The sequence below is a fragment of the Mus caroli genome, unplaced genomic scaffold (assembly GCF_978045245.1).
Source record: "Mus caroli unplaced genomic scaffold, Mus_caroli_1 scaffold_5, whole genome shotgun sequence".
Classification (NCBI taxonomy): domain Eukaryota; kingdom Metazoa; phylum Chordata; class Mammalia; order Rodentia; family Muridae; genus Mus; species Mus caroli.
Genome location: NW_028227260.1, coordinates 446,113 through 465,605, shown reverse-complemented (window position 1 = coordinate 465,605; position 19,493 = coordinate 446,113). Strand labels below are relative to the sequence as shown.

Sequence of the window (19,493 nt, the reverse complement as noted above, 5' to 3'; positions counted from 1 at the left end):
GCAACTGGCTATTATAAATAAGGCCGTTATGAACATAATAGAACATGAGTCATTATTACACGTTGGAGCATCTTCTGGGTATATGTCCAGGAGAGGTGTTGCTGGATCTTCTGGTAGTACTATGTCCAATTTTCTGAGGAACCGCCAGACTGATTTCCAGAGTAGTTGTACAAGCTTGCAATCCCACTAACAATGGAGGAGTGTTCCTCTTTCACCACATCCTCACCAGCATCTGCTGTCACCTGAATTTTTGATCTTAGCCATTCTGACTGGTGTGAGGTGGAATCTCAGGGTTGTTTTGATTTTCATTTCCCTGATGATTAAGGATGTTGAACATTTTTTCAGGTGCTTCTCAGCCATTCGGTATTCCTCAGTTGAGAATTCTTTTTTTAGCTCTGTACCCCATTTTTTAATAGGCTTATTTGATTTTTTAGAGTCTAACTCCTTGAGTTCTTTATATATATTGGATATTAGTCCCTTAACGGATTTAGAATTGATAAGATTCTTTCCCTATCTGTTGGTTTCCTTTTTGTTTTATTGACAATGTCTTTTGCCTTACAGAAGCTTAGCAATTTTATGAGGTCCCATTTTTTCGATTCTCGATCTTATTGCACAAGCCATTGCTGTTCTCTTTTACGAATTTTCCCCCTGTGCCCATATCTTTGAGTCGTTTCATCATAAGAAGTGATTTTAGACCCATGTCTTGCTTTTCTGGTGTGATGGTGTATCCAGGGCTTGCTATGGTCGGATATTTTGGTTCTGTTGATACCAAGTAACCTTGCTTTCTGTTGCTTCTGTTCTTATGCTTGCCTCCTGCCATCTGATTATCTCAAGTACTTGCTGCCCTCAATATATCTGATTAGAGCCTATCCTTTCTATAATCCTATTCGATTCAGGATTCGTCAGAGTCCATCTTTCTCTGTGATTCTTTTGATAGAACATAGTGGGGAAACGTAGTGGGGAAACCCCCACTCAACTCACAATTCGGCGTGCACCCAAGAATCACAAACAGAACACAGCACCTTGATGTAAAAACATGAGGTAGTTTAATGGCGGAGCTCCGGGTCCAAATGTATCTCACACAGGAGACAGTGGATCCGACCATGAGGCTTGGAAGCTAGGGATTTTTATGGGGTAAGGGTCTTAGGGGTGTGGAATTCAGCATAGCCACACACTATTGGCATATTCAAACATTAACAGAAAGATTTCATGTCAGCAAAAGGGCATCAGGACTTTGTTCCTGTGGGATGGGGGCTTATCTATGTTCACATAGCAACCAGTTGATTTATGACTTTATCCAGCGTCAAGGGGCAGTAGACAGAGGGGAGGTTCCAGCCAGGTTGTGTTGACTCAGACAAGATAGCCTTGCATTCTTTTTCATCTTTGCAGTCAAGCTGTTCTTAGGAATGTCTTCACAACAGCCCTGTCTGTTCTGCTTTGTCCTTGGCCCCAGGCCACGGGCTCATAGACAACTCTTTTACATGAATCACAAGTTACAAAATCTCATTTTCCTTCACTTTGATTGCAGGTTCCTATGAACCTTAGATTCTGGGTGTCTCAGAGTTCTTGGCAGTCAAGCTTTCTCTGAGACTCTGAAATCCTGGTGTCACCAAGCTCCTGCTGTTCTGTGACCCTGTTATCCTAAGATCCTGGGCATGTTACAGTGTCTGGAAGTGGTGTCTCTTCTGAGGACTCTGGAGCTGTCTGATCACTGATCCAAAGATCATGTGGAGAGTCCTCTGGGCGTCTGTTAGGGTGTCTGCCGACTAGAACCCAAGGGAACCTGGAGCTGGTGCCTACTGGAAGGGACTTGTGCCCGTGATTAAGCAAGGTGTCCTACTCCCCTGCTGCTAACTCAGGTCCCTCGCTATTGGATTGGAACCGATGTTGTGTTCCACTCATCAGTGATAGAGAGATGGAGGTGAGAGTCCTCTGTGGAACATGGGGGTGTCTGCCAACCTGCACCCTGCCAACCATTATTAATATTAGACTGCACAGCCAACAATACACAGTGAAAAACAAATTAACTGAACTGCATCTTTGGAGGTCCTCGTCTGAAAATGACCTGTCAGGGTTCTGAGCCTGAATATTGATGTCTAATACGTACATACATACATACATACATACATGTCTGTGTGTGTGTGTGTCTGTGTGTGTGTATGTGGTTTCCAGGTTCTATATTTTGATAGAATTCCTTTATGTTGTAATGTATGAGATTCATATTCTCATTCCTTCTTTTAGGATCCACTACTTATGTTATATGTTGCTGTATATTTCAAACCTGATGTAATATTTTAATTTAGTGGTGTTTTGTTTGTGTATATTTTGGCTTTTGGGATTTGTTTGTTTTCATTTTTGATTTGGATCTCCAATTTGATTGTGTTTTATCTTTTTATCTGAGGGAGTTGACAAACATAAAGGTAGAGTGTGGTAGAATTTATTCTTTCTGCCTTATTATTTTGAAGCTAGGATATCAATTCTTTTCTAAAAATATATTTCATGTGTAAAATTTTGTATGTGTTTTTGCCTACATGCTTGTCAGTGCACCACATGATTGCACTGCCTATGGAACCCACAAAAATGCAGACGATACACTGGAATGGTAGTTACAGAGAGTAGTGATTCCCAATAAGGGTTTTTATAACTAATCTAATGTCTTCTTTGAAAGCAAGAACTATTAATCAGGTGAGCCATCATTCTATTCCCTGTCTTTTTAAAAAATTTTTTTTTAATTCACATTCCAGTCATTGTACAACTTCCCAGTTCCCTCTTCCACAATTCCTCATCCCATTCCCCACTTGTTGCCTCCTGCAAGCAGGTCTTCTGCAAGATCAATACACTATATAATTAACTGAAATTTCTGTCAATGCTCTACAATATTCTATGTGATGAATAAAATATTTCTTTCTCTCTTAATGTCTACTCCTCTAATACTTAGTATGAAAAAATAGTCTCTTATCTTCTCTCCTGCAAAGGGGATGATATTGGGATGTCATCTACAAGATTCATTCACTCTCTCACAAAGTTTGTGTTTTCTCTTAGCAGTCAACTAATACCAAAGTCACACATTCACTCAGATTCCAAAATAAGGTATCTGAGCTCATGTAAATTGTCATTCTGAATCAGAGAAAGAAAGGAATACTTCCAATGTGTAGTTACACCCAAGAGGTGTATGTGTGTGTTTGTGTTTCTGTGTGCATGTAAATGTAACAAAAGTGCTTGTAAATTAGGGAGTTATTTGTTTTATATATGTGCAGAGGGAATATAAGTATGAGAGATCAATATTGTAATATTATAATATTAATCTTTGAAAACTCCAAAATTAGAAATAGCATGCACCCATTTGCATCCTCATCTGACTGGAGGGACACTGAACTCTTGAGAATTTTTGAATTTTTGATAAGTAACAGTAACCCTATCACTGAATGTAAAATGGTCTGTTCTAATTTTTTTGTTTTTCCTGGTTTATTTTCATTTGAAATGTTATCTGCCTTCTAGATTTCCCCTTTGAACACTCCCATTCCACCCCTTTGTCTGCCTCCATGCTGTTGCTCCACCATATATCCACCCACTACACTTTTCTGGGTAGCCCTGTTGTCTTGGAACTCACTGTGTAGACAAGGGTGGCCTCAAACTCAGAAATAAATAAAGTGTAAGCTAAAAATAACTGACAGGTTATGTCTGTCTGAGGTAATTACTATGCTCTGCCAGAAAATAATTTTCCAAGTTACTTTGACCCTCATCAAACTTTGATGTGAGTTGGAGTTTGTGATTTTTGCCTCTAAAAATGTCGTACCCCTGAGCTTAGGTGCCGAGAGGCTCTGAGGCATGAGCCTGCTCTTTGATGCTGGCTAGTAAAGGATTCACATTCCTGTGGGGCATGGGCTTTGAGATAAGGTTTCATGTGGAGCCCTGCCTGTACTCGAACCAGCTCTGCAGACCTAGCTGACCTGAAAATCACAGAAATCCACCTGCATCTATCACCCAAGTGCTGAGTTTTTTAATTAGGTATTTTCTTCATTTACATTTCCAATGCTATCCCAAATGTCCCCCACCAGCTCCCCCACCCACTCCCCCACCCACTGCCCCACTTACCCACTCCCTCTTCTTGACCTTGGCATTCCCCTGTACTGAGGCATATAAAGTTTGCAAGACCAATGGGCCTCTCTTTCCAATGTTGGCCTACTAGGCCATCTTATGATACATATGAAGCTAGAGACACGAGCTCTGGGGGGTATTGGTTAGTTCATATTGTTTTTCCACCTAAAGTGTTGCAGGCCCCTTCAGCTCTTTGGGTATTTTCTCTAGTTCCTCCATTGGTCGCTGTGATCCATCCAATAGCTGACTGTGAGCATCCACTTTTTTGTTTCCTAGGCCTCAGCATACCCTCACAAAAGACAGATATATCAGGGTCCTTTCAGCAAAATCTTTTTAGTGTATGCAATGGTGTCAATGTTTGGAGGCTGATTATGGGATGGATGAAAACATATTGCAGTCATCCTTTCATCTCACCTCCAAAATTTGTCTCTGTAACTCCTTCCATGGGTGTTTTGTTTCCAATTCAAAGAAGAGGCAAAGTGTCCACATTTTGGTCTTCATTCTTCTTGAGTTTCATGTGTTTTGCAGATTGTATCTTATATCTCGTGTATAGTAAGTCTCTGGGCTAATATCCACTTATAAGTGAGTACATATCATTTGACTTCTTTTGTGATTGGGTTACGTCACTCAGGATGATGCCCTCTAGGTCCATGCATTTACCTAGGAATTTCATAAATTCCCTCTTTTTAATAGCTGAGTAGTACCCCATTGTGTAAATGTACCACATTTTCTGTATCCATTCCTCTGTTGAGGGGCATCTGGATACTTTCCAGCTTCTGTCTATTATAAATAAGTCTGCTATGAATATAGTGGAGCATGTGTCCTTCTTACTAGTTGGAACGTCTTCTGGACATATGCCCAGAAGCGGTATTGAGGTATCCACTGGTTGTACTTTTCAGTTTTCTGAGATATCACCAGACTGATTTCCAGTGTGGTTGCACAAGCTTGCAATCACACCAACAATGGAGGAGTGTTCCTCTTTCTCCACATCCTCGCCAGCATCTGCTGTCACCTGAATTTTTGATCTTAGTCATTCTGACTGGTGTGAGGTGGAATCTCAGAGTTGCTTTGATTTTCATTTCCCTGATTATTAAGGATGCTGAACATTGTTTCAGGTGCTTCTGAGCCATTCATTATTCCTCAGGTGAGAATTCTTTGTTTATCTCTGAGCCCCAATTTTTAATGGGGTAATTTGATTTTCTGGAGTCTACCTCCTTGAGTTCTTTATATATATTGGATATTAGTCCCCTATCTGATTTAGGATAGGTAAAGAACCTTTCCCAATCTGTTGGTGGCTTTTTGTCTTATTGACGATGTATTTTGCCTTACAGAAGCTTTGTATTTTTATGAGGTCCCACTTGTCAATTCTCGATCTTACAGCACAAGCCATTGCTCTTCTATTCAGGAATTGGTCAACTGTGTCCATATTTTCGAGGCTTTCCCCCATTTTCTCCTCTATAAGTTTCACTGTCTCTGGTTTTATGTGGAGTTCCTTGATCCACTTAGATTTGACTTTATTACAAGGAGATAAGAATGCAACAATTTGCATTCTTCTACATGATAACTGCCAGTTGTGCCAGCAGCATTTGTTGAAAATGCTGTCTTTTTTCCACTGGATGTTGTTAGCTCCCTTTTTAAAGATAAAGTGACCATAGGTGTGTGGGTTCATTTCTGGGTCAATTCTATTCCTTTGTTCTACTTGTCTGTTGCTATACCAGTACCATGCAGTTTTTATCAAAATTGATCTGTAGTACAGCTTTGTGTTGGGCATGGTGATTCCCCTAGAGGTTCTTTTTATCCTTGGGAAGAGTTTTTGCCATCCTAGTTTTTTTGTTATTCCAGATGAATTTACAGATTGCCCTTTCTAATTCATTGAAGAATTGAGTTGGAATTTTGATGGGGATTGCATTGAATCTGTAAAATGCTTTTGGCAAGAAAGTCATTTTTGCTATATTGATCCTGCCAATCCATGAGCATGGGAGATCTTTTCATATTCTGAGATCTTCTTTAATTTCTTTCTTCAGAAACTTGAAGTTCTTATCATTCAGATCTTTCACTTCCTTAGTTAAAGTCATGCCAAGGTATTTTATATTATTTGTGACTATTGTGAATGGTGTTGTTTCCCTTATTTATTTCTCAGACTGTTTATCCTTTTTGTAGAGAAAGGCCATTGACTTGTTCGAGTTAATTTTATATCCAGCTACTTCACTGAACCTGTTTATCAGGTTTAGATTCTCTTTGGTGGAATTTTTAGGGTCACTTATATATACTATCATATCATCTGCAAAAAGTGATATTTTGACATCTTCCTTTCCAAATTGATCTACTTTTGTTATGAAACTGCTCTGGCTAGGAAATCAAATACTATGATGAATAGATATGGAGAAAGTGGACAGCCTTGTCTAGTCCCTGATTTACATGGGATTGCTTCCAGGTCCTCACCATTTAGTTTTATGTTGGCTACTGCTTTGCTGTAGAATGTTCTATCATGTTTATGTATGGGCCTCAAATTTCTGATCTTTCCAGGACTTTTATCATGAATGAATGTTGGATTATGTCAAATGCTTTCTCAGCATCTAATGAGATGATCACGTGGTCTTTGTCTTTGAGTTTGTTTATATACTGGATTACGTTGATGGATTTCCGTATTTTGAACCATCCCTGCATCCCTGGGATGAAACCTACTTGGTCAGGAAGGATGATTGTTTTGATGTGTTCTTGGATTCAGTTAAGGAGAATTTTGTTGAGTATTTTTGCATTGATATTCATAAGGGAAATTGGTCTGAAGTTCTCTATCTTTGTTGGATCTTTGTGTGGTTTACGTATCAGAGTAATTGTGGCTTCACAGAATGAATTAGATAGAGTACTTTCTGCTTGTAATTTGTGGAATAGTTTGTGGAGAACTGGAATTAGATCTTCATGAAGTTCTGATAGAACTCTGCATTAAATTCATCTGGTCCTGTGCTTTTTTTGGTTGGGAGACTATTAATGACTGCTTCTATTACTTTAGGGGATATGGGACTGTTTAGATCATTAAACTGATCTTGATTTAACTTTGGTACTTGGGATCTGTCTTCAAATTTGTCCATTTCATCCAGGTTTCCCAGTTTTGTTGAGTATAGCCTTTTGTAGAAGGATCTGATTGTGTTTTGGATTTCTTCAGTATCTGTTTTTGTCTCCCTTTTCATTTCTGACTTTGTTAATTAGGATGCTCTCCCTGTGCCCTCTAGAGAATTTCTCAAAGCATTTATCTATCTTGTTGATTTTCTCAAAGAACCACCTCCTCCTTTGGTTGTTTCTTTAAATAGTTCTTGTTTCCACTTGTTTAATTTCGCCCCTGAGTTTGATTATTTCCTGCTGTTCACTCCCCTTGGGTGAATTTGCTTCCTTTTATTCTAAAGCCTTTAGGTATGTTAACAAGCTGCTAGTGTGTGCTCTCTCTAGTTTCTTTTTGGAGCACTCAGAGCTATGAGTTTCCCTCTTAGAAATGCTTTCATTGATTTGCATAAGTTTGGGTATGTTGTGGCTTCATTTTCATTAAACTCTAAAAAGTCTTTAATTTCTTTCTTTATTCCTTCTTTGACCAAGGTATCATTTAAAAAAATCTTTAAAAAAAAAAAAAAAACTAAAAAAAAAAAAAGAGTCCTGCTGGTATATGCTGGTATACTTCACAGGGTCACCACCCCATCCTCCACACTTGATATCCGCTTTGGGTGTCCCCCTCCTTAGGAAGAGAGGGACAGACTCTGACTTGGGGTTAGGACATGGGGCTGAGGTCTAGGGTGGGGTCTGTCTGGGGTCTGCCAGAAAGACAGACACAGCCCTGGAGGTGCCCAGGGCTGGCTGGGACAAGTGGTCAACGTGAGGGAGGGAGGGAGATGGGACCAGGACAGAGACAGAGACAGTCGGGGGAGGCAGGGCGGAAGCATGGGCCAGGCAGATGTCTCTCAGTCTGGGCCCTGGAAGAAAGGATGGCGAGACAGAGACAGAGAGACAGAGAGACCCAGGCTAAGGTCAGGCAGGCCGCGTCAGAAGGAAAGAAGGGAGCTTGGAGACAGATAGCCCCGGGGACAGCTAGACACAAGTAAGCAGGGATGATGCCTCTCGGTCTGACATGGACTCAGGCTTGGTCCCCGATGAGAAGGGAGAAGGGAACCAGGGGTACAGACAGACACAGAGACATGAGCTGCATGGGCAACGGTAAAGGCCAGGCAGCCTGGTTCTGGAAGAAAGGAGAAGGGAGAAAAGGGAGAACTGGGACAGACAGACTGGGGCCTCTCGGTCGGACATGGACTCTGGCTTGGTCCCCAGTGACAAGGGGAAAGGAAGGAGAAGGGAGAACGAGAACCAGGGGGCTGTGGGACTCATGGAAGCCGGGTTGGGTCTCTCACTGGCAGACCAATGCCAGGCAGCCCCAGATGGAAAGGAGGAGCAGAGAGAGACATAGAGAAGATGAACAGAGAGAGAGAGAGACAGAGAGACAGAGAGAGCCTCAGTTCCTGCACTTCTACAGGTACAATGGGAGCAGGGGGCGCGGATCTGAGCCGCTGCCCACACAGGAACTCAGGAGGCCCAGGCCCAATGCTTTCCCAAAACTCTGACCTGTGCTCAGGGCCCAGATTCGTCCCCTTGAGCAAAATAACCAGGGGAGCAGTGGCATTTTTCACCACTGGGTGGCGATAGAGATCGGCTCTAGGCCCCATACACACTACATCTCCAATGAGTTCCTGGGCCCGACTTCCTATCCAACATGGATGCACTTCCTGTTGGCATGCAGTCACACTCTATGGCCACCATGTGGCTATAGAGAGCGGGTCTTGGACAGACACACACGAACTACATCTCCTATGAACACCTGGGACTCACTTCCTGTTCAAAATAGAGGCACTTCCTGTCGACTTGCACCAAGACCAAAGTAAATATGTGAGAAAAGGGTTTATTTATTTATCTAACTTTGTCATAGTACATTGAATGAAGTCAAGCAATGAATTTGGATGCAAGAACTTCATGAAAGCAAGTGGAAAAATATTGAATACCCGCTTCAAGTCCATGTTGTATGCAGTGCCCTTTCTTGTAACTCAAGGACAGTGTGGCTAGATGTGGCACTGTTCACAGACAGTAAGGTAACTTCATATTAATCATTAATTAAGTACATGGCTTAAACACACAACCACAGGTCAGAATGATGGTAGCCATTCCTCAATTGAGATTCCCAGTTCTCAGCATATTCATGTTTACAGTCCTGTTTGTAAGTACACATCGGTATATTACTGACATTTTTTTTATATGATGAAATACTACTTTTGTTGAGATGAAGAGTAAGATGAGTTGAATATCATCTAACATTTTCATACCATGAAAGTTTCAATAATGAAATTTATCTTTGTACTTATGTATAAAATTTGAATCTGGTCTAATTAAAATAACATAACACTTTGGGACAAAGATACACATTAGCAACCCTGCACTAGAAGCCAAGATTGAGAAAACCTCCACAACCACCATGACCCTCCCCCTGGTGCTGTGGTAGACAGGGAGGAAGGTGATCCAGACACTGCAGAACACCAGCATGCTGAAAGTTAGGAACTTGGCTTCATTGAATGTGTCAGGAAGGTTCCTAGCCAAGAAAGCCAAAGTGAAGCTCACCAGAGCCAAGGAGCCCAAATATCCCAGGACAATGTGGAAGGCAATGACTGAGCCTTTATTGCAAAGAATGACCATCTTCCCATGTTCAGATTGTATATCTCTGTCAATAAAGGGAGGAGATGTTACCAACCAGATTCCACAGAGAACAAGTTGGATTAGGGTACAAATGGGAATGACCAACTTAGGTGCCCCCGTTACCAATATCCATCTCATTCTTCTTCCTGGAGTAGTGAGCTTGAAAGCCATGACCACAGTTATTGTTTTGGCCAACACTGTAGAAACAGCAACAGTGAAAAATATTCCAAATGTGGTCTGCTGCAACATGCAGGTGACATGGTTGGGATGTCCAATGAAGAGCAGGGAGCAGAGAAAGCAGAAGACAAGAGAGATGAGCAGGATGTAGCTGAGAATGCGGTTATTGGCCTTCACAATGGGAGTATCCTTGTACTTCACAAATGTGATGAGGACTAGAATTGTGATGGCCGAGAAAGACACTGCCATGCAGCCTAGGGTCGTCCCCAGTGGATCTTCATAAGCCAGAAATGATACAGATCTTGAGAGGCAGTAGGTTTGCTCTATGTTGGCATACTTATCATCTGGACACCTCACACACTGTTCCATATCTGCTGGCAAATGAAAATAACCCCTTATAAGATATCATAATTACATAGGAAATAATTTTATATTTGTGTTATTCATAGCAAATATTAATAAATAATTTGGTGTTGATGATCTATTCCCTTCCTTTTTGCTGTAGAACCACTAACATAAAATTGCCCAGTATTGACCTATGCATTGTGATTGAAAAAAAAAACATCATGGAAAGTGGAAAAGAAAAATATTCTTATTGAACAAAAACAAAAATATGATGAATAATTATATGCATAATCTCAGATTATTTAATTCCTGTAAACATAAATTCACTATTTACAGACAAGGGTAGTGTGCAGACATCGGTACTGGTGTCAGTTGATGAAATGCATCATGTACTTTGTTTGCTCTGTGGTTTGTGCCTCTGTCTGTATCTCCACATAGGAACCAGAAGATACAATTTCTCATTCACATACTGTTTACATAAAGGAATTTTTTCATTCTTGAAACTGTAGGCCTCATAGACCTATGCATGTCCTTTCATTGTTTTTCAATCTCTATCTTGCCAAATACACATTCCATGCTATATGGCAGGAAGCTTATGGATGTTCACATTTATCCCTCTTTCCTTATCTAAGATCTAAGCCATCTCTTGGTGCATTTTGAAATCTTCACTCTTGTTCTAATTCTTTAAGAGGAAATACTTAATCCTCTGACCATCTAACCTCTTAAAATATATTTCATTAAACAACAACTGTTACCCTGAGCATCTGGTCTTTTTCACAGTGTAAGCTGGGTGATAGAGGGAAAGATTTTGGACTGATCAGGTGGTCAACTTTCTATGTGCAACAAATCAAAGAAAAATAAACATATGCATAGATTATTACATCTAAAATGTTTCTTTAAAACATTGTTATACAGGTATGTCCTCCTAAATACTTTCTATATAATATGAAAACAGTAACCATCATAATTTGAGAGAAAGGCCTTGTTTTAAGAAGATATTGGAAGTTTTTTGCTGGTTCCAAAAGAGGTTGGCACTATTTAACTGATTATGTTTTCAGTCATGGAGATGTTAGGTCTTTAGTTCGCATCTAGGCCATTTCATATTTCTAGTTTGGATAGAGAAGGTATTCAAATTTATCAAATATTCTTCTGTATGCAAGAATGTACCTGTTTCATTGGAAACCTCATTTTCTGGGCACTGAACACAATCAAAGCAGCATTCTGATGTTTCTTTCTGAAAAATTTTCCTAAATCCAGCAGTACATGTCACACTACACACGGAGGAGGGAACCTGAGGCAGTGCATAAATGTTATATAATATGCATATGAGTGTGTGTATTTCATGTATTTATCATATGAATAATGACCCATAGATTGATATATGGAGCACTAACAGAAATGGCTATACATATTCCTCTGATAACTTGTATCACTTTACAATATCAGGCACATTTTAATCATGTTACCTCCAACACACTGATTGTCACACAAAATTTACTACATCATTTAATATTATTTTTGTATCATTCAGGTTGTAGCAATTCAAACGTGTACCTTCCTAAACTGATCAATCCAAAAAGAATGTTTAGGTGGCACAAGTTTTTCTCTCATGATTTATAAATTACAAAAAAGAATACTGTGATATATGGAGGGAGAATGTAGGGTAAATCAAGAGAGAGTAGTTTGATGACTATGAACAAAATATTTTATATAAGACTCCCATAAAATTAATGAAGTACTCCTAAGTGTAAAAGAAAACTTTGAACACACTATCCATTACTCTCTTTCCCCTGCATCTATGAGGGAGCTCCACACCCACCCATTCCTGCCTCATCACTCTAGTATTCCCCTGTGCTGGGGCATCAACCCTTCAGAGGAGCAAGGGATTCCCCTCCCACTGATGCCAGATAAGGCAATCCTCCACGGAGGAGGGGAAATCACGAAGGAAGATAACATTTTAAATGTAAATAAATAAAAAACAATATAAAATATATAAATTAAAAAGAGAAAACCTTCAATATGGAGAAACATTTACGTTAAAGAGTCCATGATATACTTAATTAGGTTATAAATATGTTTCTACAGAATTAAAAAAAACATGTTAATATATAGTTAATTTTTTTTCATTAATCATATGTACATATACATTATACTATAAACCCATTATATATATTCCTGTATTGTAGGTAATAGACAATTTGGGTACTATTGAACATGGAATTCAGAGGCCATTGATCCATCGATTACCAGATATACTTGAAGTTGAGCATTATCAAAGTTTGATTATTGTAACTTTGGATGGTCTTTTGCAAAAGTAGCAATTGGTCTTAAACACACAATCTCATTTAAAAACCTATATATCCTGAAAAATAAAAATTATGGTATACCCACTGATGTTCCTCCCATGGCCCATTCCAAATCATCAGATATATGAAGTTGTTGACTCTTTGGAAAACAAGGTATATAGCTTCCTATTTTCACTTTTAATCCAAGGCCTTGTGGAAAATTCCAAATGATGAAAATATCATACTCTGTACACTGATTTTCCCTATGCTTCATGTTCACCAGTTCTCCAACAGGGTTCGTAAATACCCTGGTTTTCATCAAGAAAGTCATCTAGAAGAGATTCATGCTTCCAATATCAATAAAGCATAACAATAAAGGTAACGCAAAATTGAGAATTCCCTAATTTCTTAATGACTTTCAGAAAAAACAGATGTATTGAAATAAACGTGTGTAGAAAAAAACAGTATACCTCATTGATAAATGAAAATTTATATACTTCATATAAATGATAGATGATAAATTGTGCTAGAAAAAATGATTACTAGTAAATAAGTAACACAGTGCATGAGTGTGAGTGTGTGTGTGTCTGTCTGTTTATGTGAGTGTCTGTGTGAAGATTCTTGTCAAAAATACTTTTTTAAAAAATGAAACAGTATATGAGAGACTGAAGGGGAAGTCTGAATACCTGGCAATTGTGAAAATAAACAAATCATTTTCATGTACATATAGTATATTCATATATTAAACGTAAACTTAATAAAACGTACAGTCTTAGTCATTTATGTTATTGTAAATTGTTAATGTAAATGGCTAAATAATAAGCACAGCACATGGATCAATTTCTGAGAAACTATTCTTTAGCCAAACATTCCAGTCTAGTCATCACTTAGGCTTTTATGATAAAACTCTTGGCTCCTATTCTAAATTTTGAACTCATTTAGTGAAATGTGAGACACCTTGTCACAAAACTCACTGATATTCATAAAAATGTATTTCCTCCTATTAAATATGATCTTTGTGCATGATATTCATCCATGCAAAAGGTTTATTAGAGAATTTAAAGAATAATCTCTAACAAATGTACAGTTGTTCCTCTGGGTCCATTTAAAAGATCACATTGATATATCTAAGCATAATGCAATGTAAGAAACTTTACCTGCTGACAAGCAGTGAAATGTCTTTTGGGTTTTGCCTTTTTCTGAGACTCTACTTGTTGAAGAATACATTCATGGTAGGTGTGTGCCACAGCATAAACAGCATTATACAAGTTGTAACCTTCATCACTCATCACCATATCATAGCTGTGCAGAGCTGTCCATTCCAATGTGTTGTTGAAAGTAATATGATCCATTTTACTGCTGTTCTTAGAGAATGAACAATTAAAATAATTCCACTCCAATATAGTATGATTAATATCTACAGGGTATTTGGCAGTTTTCTTTGTTTGCATAAAATTCCTAAATTTAGGAATCTCAACTCTGTGGTGTGCAAAAATAATAGAACCATGGAAGAGATTAAGGGTGAATTCTTTTTTATGTGTGATGACATCCCATTGTGAGGTTGTGATCCAGATTCTCTGAGCACCTAAATCTTCCCATCTTCTAAAGCTGACTTCTAGAGTAGAGTTCATTTCACCATAAATGATAACAACCTTTGCTGAAGATGTCATAATTTGTTTATCATATATTGTAGACCTTGTCATGTATATCTGCATGTTTTCTGGGATCATATTAACAAAAGCTAAACAGATCCCATGCCTTTGGCTTTCGTCTCTTAAATCTGAGAGAAACTGAATACCCTGATCATCATCTGAGATGACCAGTCCTATCCAAGTCCATCTAAAATGAAACATCAATGACACCATGCCACGTGATAAAACTGTGTCCTTGGTGGCTACCTGATGGACATGAGGTAACCGGTCAAGGTCGCGTAGGTTAGGATTAAATGGTCCAAAGAAAACCTAAAGGATGTAGAAGAGAGGATGAAACTTCCAATGAGGAATATGATTATTAGGATGTTTGTACTCATATACAAGTAATGCTACTCACCTTCCTGAAATCCTGATAAAAAGAGTAAGATTGTACTATACATGTCATGTATCATTCTTATTAGATTCTAGACTATTCCTGACAAGTCTGAAATTTCAAGTACACAGTTTTACCTGTCTGTACAGTAAATCTATGAACTGATTATTTAATTCATACACACACACACACACACACATATATATATATATATGTATTTATATAAATATTTATATATGTATATATATAAATGTGTGTGTATGTGTGTGTGTTTGTGTAGCAGCCAACTCATAAATGCATTCTGTCCAAGTTTTCTTGAAGGCACCTGTAAATGTGATTTAATGTTCTTAACCTATTCAGTGTCACAAATTCTTACCAGTGGCATCGAAGAATGCATTGCCAGTTTTAAGGATGTTTTCCATGATGGTCCTGTAAGAGCTATGATACATGACTTATCTAAATAACAGAAATAATTAACAAAATTCATATGTCCATATGTTTGTGTATATTCTTGATCCAGATCTCTCAATAAATGCTGACAGTTTCCACCAATGATGGAGAACATCAAAGTCATGTTGGGTAAAAGATTAGGATTCTTGTTGATCTCATCAGTAGCAAAAAACATTACCAGAAGAAGCTCATATTCACTTGCTGCAATTCTACAAGAGGGCATAGTGATGATTAAGGGAGATGTGTGAAATATAAAATTTCAACTGCAGTAAAGTTTGTAATATGAGATATACTAAATTTCTGTTTAAATGTCTTGAAATAAGCCTGATATATTAGGGATCTTTAGAGCCGAATACAATTTAAGAATTCATACACATTGGGCACTGTGATATGATACATTTTGTATTCATGAAAATAAATAAACATTGTTTTATCTCTGAATGCCATCCTTGAACTAAATTACAGTCCTATTGTGTGAGACTGCTATAAAATAACCTTGGAGATGTAATTCCACAGATATATAAAAGAGCATGACTTCCACTACATATGAAATACCTAACAGATTGTCCTTATAATTTTTATTTAACTGCAATTTATACATCAATCATCTTAATATTATTGAATACTTTGAGTATCAACTAATATATCTGTTTTTTTCAACTTTTTTATTCTTATCCTTTTATACCCTAAAATATCATTTATGAATATTTAATAATATCCATAACTGAGGATACTATGTCTAATATTCACTACTAATTTATTACAAAACATACAAAATACTCTTTGGGAATTAAGCATAATAAAGGAGCATAAAATTTTATATAGTGAATCATTAAGAAATATATTCAAAAGCCCTTATTAGATACCACCTGACAGTATGAGAGTATTCAAAACCCATTATATAGTTGTGTTTCTTGACAAACAATCAACTTACTTTAAGAAGATTATCAGTGTTTCAAGTAGAGAAAATATTTTATCAGTAAGAATATTTTACATATTTCCAAATAACAAAAACTCTATGAACTTAAGCATTATGAAATTGCTAATTTTATTCACAGGAAGAAAATTATGAATAATATGTTAGAACATGTTTTATAATTGTTTTGTATGTTTTTAGATCATGCTTTTAATATATTCAAATGTTAATATCACCAATCAGGCTACTCATTTTAATATCCATTTTATTTAATTTTATTTATCCATTTCAAGATATACACAATGATACAATATACCATATGACCAGAAGGGTCTTGTACACATCAAGTTCATGTTGCCTTTTAGTGTGTTCTTACTATTTCTATCTTGTAAAAGTTTTATCACAATTCTTTTAATACCACAATCTTCCTAATACATTGAGATCCTTTAAGTGATGTCTGAGCAAAGAGATCTTCTCTGCCCCAGCACAGTTGGCAGTTCATCTGTTATTCTCTATTGCCTCTTATCAGGTGTAAAGACACCAAAAATGGTCTTTTGCTAAAATTTGTATTTTTCAATTAAGAGTTCAGCGCTAAGTTTTTCTTTCTAATCCCAAAAGTATATTGACACAGTTCATATATTTGTAATTTTAAAACTTATTATGGCTTAAACAATTGTCATCAATGAGAATTTCCACAATTTTTGGCCAATAGGTGTGGTAAAAATTAAGGATACTTCAGAAATATAATTCCTACTCACCTAACACAGAAGGATAATAATGTGAAACAACCATCACTATCAAAGTGTACAGTGCACTGTGGCTACCCATTGAAAAATGTATTCCTTTATCCCAAAGACATGAAAATTGAAAAGGGGATGGGATGAGAACCAAAAACATAAAAGCACAAGAAACCTTAGTTTATGAAAGAAAGAAGTCGCAGGCACAATGATTAGCTAAAAGGTAAATGATTTCAACACTCGTTCCCTCATGATCTGCAGCCACAAATGATAACACCTCACACTTTGGATCTCAGATCTAATAGCCACATTGAGAAAAGGTTCTTTTCAACTGGAACACAATGATTCTCCTAGATTTATCTTTTCAGACCTCAGATGTAGAGATTAAGACCAGAATTTTCCCTATGTATCCAGGGCACATGTCATAGGATGAATGGAAAGGACTTGTGAATAAATATTAATTACTAAATAATGTTAAGTTTATTGAGTAGTTAATAGAAATATTGACCTTGTATCTTATAGTGATAAGAAGCCTAATCAGTGCCTGTGCATTTGTGTAATTGGATAAAAAGATTATTCTGGTAACAGAATATAAGACTAGCATTCTTTTTCCTTATTCAGTACCAAATTCAGAGCTGCAGGATGAGACTCATTTAAAGACTATTTTATAAAGCAAAGTATATGTATATTCACAAGTATATAAGTAATGTTATACATTTAACCAAGTATAGTAGACCAACACATTCACAAATATTTCAATGAAACAATGCATGTTCATCTGTTGGAAACCAGAATTAGGTAACACTTTTATTAAGGCATTTAGATGCATGACCATAATGAGGCATGGGCAGACAATTGAATATAGGCAGTGATGCAGTCTCTTCATATTGAGTTCTTGAAAAAGGAGGGAATTGTGAATTCAAGGCAGATGAAAAGATATCTTTCAACATATACTTTCAACAAAGACTCAAGAGAGAGAATCCAGACATTCACATGGTCCAGCACTGTGAACTGGAGTATAAAATTGAACTAAAACCCTACTAAACTGTGACACATTTCGAAGTATTAAAATAGTGATTGATATAAAAATTCGTTTTCAGGGGTTCTTCAAGTTACATGGTGAGGAAGAGAACAGAACCCACAGTTTCTGTATACAGCTAAATATTTCAAACTAGTAACATTGATACATTAAATAAAGTTAACGACTTACCTAAAATTTGAAACTAAATTAAAAAAGTTACTATTAGTATAAGATTTTTCAGTTTCCCAAAGGTAAAAATGACACTCCCTTTGCAAATCTCCATCATTATCTTCACTATTCTTTATTCTCCAAAAGCAGCTTGGTTCAGTCAAACAGCACAAGATGAGAGAAAACTTCAGAAACAAAAATAAAATAGTGAAAGCACAGAGATTCTTCATGTCTGCTAGGATCTAAGATGGAGCTGTTGTGAAATCCGTTTCTGATGTAGAAAAACATCACACACACAGTTACACCTATGTGTCTGCTTGAAAGATACCTCTGTCTGGAGATCCACTTATTATATTCACAGTTCCTTTCCATCCCTCCTATGTCAGGCTCCCTACAGACATAGGGAAAATTCTGGCCTCAGGCTCTACATCTGAGCTCTGAAATGTTTTCATCAACATATTTTTGAAAACATGTTTTGAGATCATGTTTTCTACCCTCAGGGGTCATGACTGCATTCATGTGCATAGAGTAAATCCCAAGGACAATCTTCTCCTGCATGGCTCATACCTGACCATGTGTCAACAGCCATTATGCACAAACACAATGGATTTCATCAGAAGTTCTATACTGTGACAGAAGTTGAGAAGGTCATTAAAAGTTCCATATCACTCAGATGCTAAGTTTAATCATGGAACATTATGTAACACATTGTCTAGTTTAGGGAAGGACAGTCTCACATGCATCATTGAGCCTGGAGTTGGCCATGCTCTCTGTTGTTCATATACTACTGTATGCCACTCATGTTTACAAAATCTCCTCAAAATTCCTGTGATTCCTGCCATCTGGAGAACATGTCAATATGCTAATTCCAAAAATGCCTGGGTTTTTAAAGATTGAACACCCATCCTGTCCAATATCAGTACCTGTGCAGACATTCACTGATATGCTGATCTCTTTCCTGATAATCAGTGCCTGGCAGTCAATGACATTTAATGAAATATTTCTTTGGATGATGTTTGCTAACACCTCATTAAGAAGTTAGAGACTAATTTCATATATTTTGCTCAAAGTAAAGAAGTTAGGTGACATTTAAGAGATAAAATTTTATTGCTAGTGTTAGCATATACCTCATACTTTTCATTTATTTCTACTTGGCATTTGGTTTGAAATATTTCTATCTTGGATTAAATTTAACAACACAGATGTATGTCTGTTAAGCTAATTTATGTAATTTGGATAGATCCCAATGAGTGACAAAGATGAAGCATTTATTTGATTTGTAATTTTTGAACTACCTTATACTTTTGTTCATATCCACAATGAATTAAGTGAGTCTTAAACTCCATTTTTTGGAATGGTTGGCATATCACTGAATTATAATGAAATCCTGCTATGGAATTTATTTTACTATCTTTGTTAATATGAATAAACATTTGTTTTATACTTCGGTTGAATTACAACAATTTCAGTGTACATTTGTTTCAGTACATTTGCAAAATTGTAGATTGGTAAATTAAGTGTTCTGATGTAATATTCTATAGTTGCTATAT

General features: G+C 37.2%; 1 protein-coding gene across 1 annotated transcript; it reads right to left on the bottom strand.

The window, feature by feature from the left end:
* Nucleotides 1–9,462: 9,462 nt before the first annotated feature.
* On the bottom strand, nucleotides 9,463–18,258 carry LOC147004447 (vomeronasal type-2 receptor 116-like). The gene is made up of 6 exons (XM_085837511.1): nucleotides 17,965–18,258; nucleotides 15,028–15,310; nucleotides 13,784–14,587; nucleotides 12,733–12,957; nucleotides 11,509–11,632; nucleotides 9,463–10,370 (listed from the first exon to the last, which is right to left on the bottom strand). Exons 1-6 carry the CDS (start codon nucleotides 18,171–18,173, stop codon nucleotides 9,463–9,465), a joined length of 2,553 nt encoding a protein of 850 aa, XP_085693637.1. The 5' UTR covers nucleotides 18,174–18,258.
* Between the last annotated feature and the right edge of the window lie 1,235 nt (nucleotides 18,259–19,493).

Bases quoted from the DNA above. Each gene is read 5' to 3' on its own strand.
- LOC147004447 (XM_085837511.1), bottom strand. From the start codon at position 18,173: ATGAAGAATCTCTGTGCTTTCACTATTTTATTTTTGTTTCTGAAGTTT. The intron at 14,588-15,027 runs GTAAGAATTTGT...TACATCCTTTAG, and splicing joins TGCATTCTTCGATGCCACTG to GTTTTCTTTGGACCATTTAA. The intron at 11,633-12,732 runs GTGGGTATACCA...GCACTGCCTCAG, and splicing joins GGGCCATGGGAGGAACATCA to GTTCCCTCCTCCGTGTGTAG.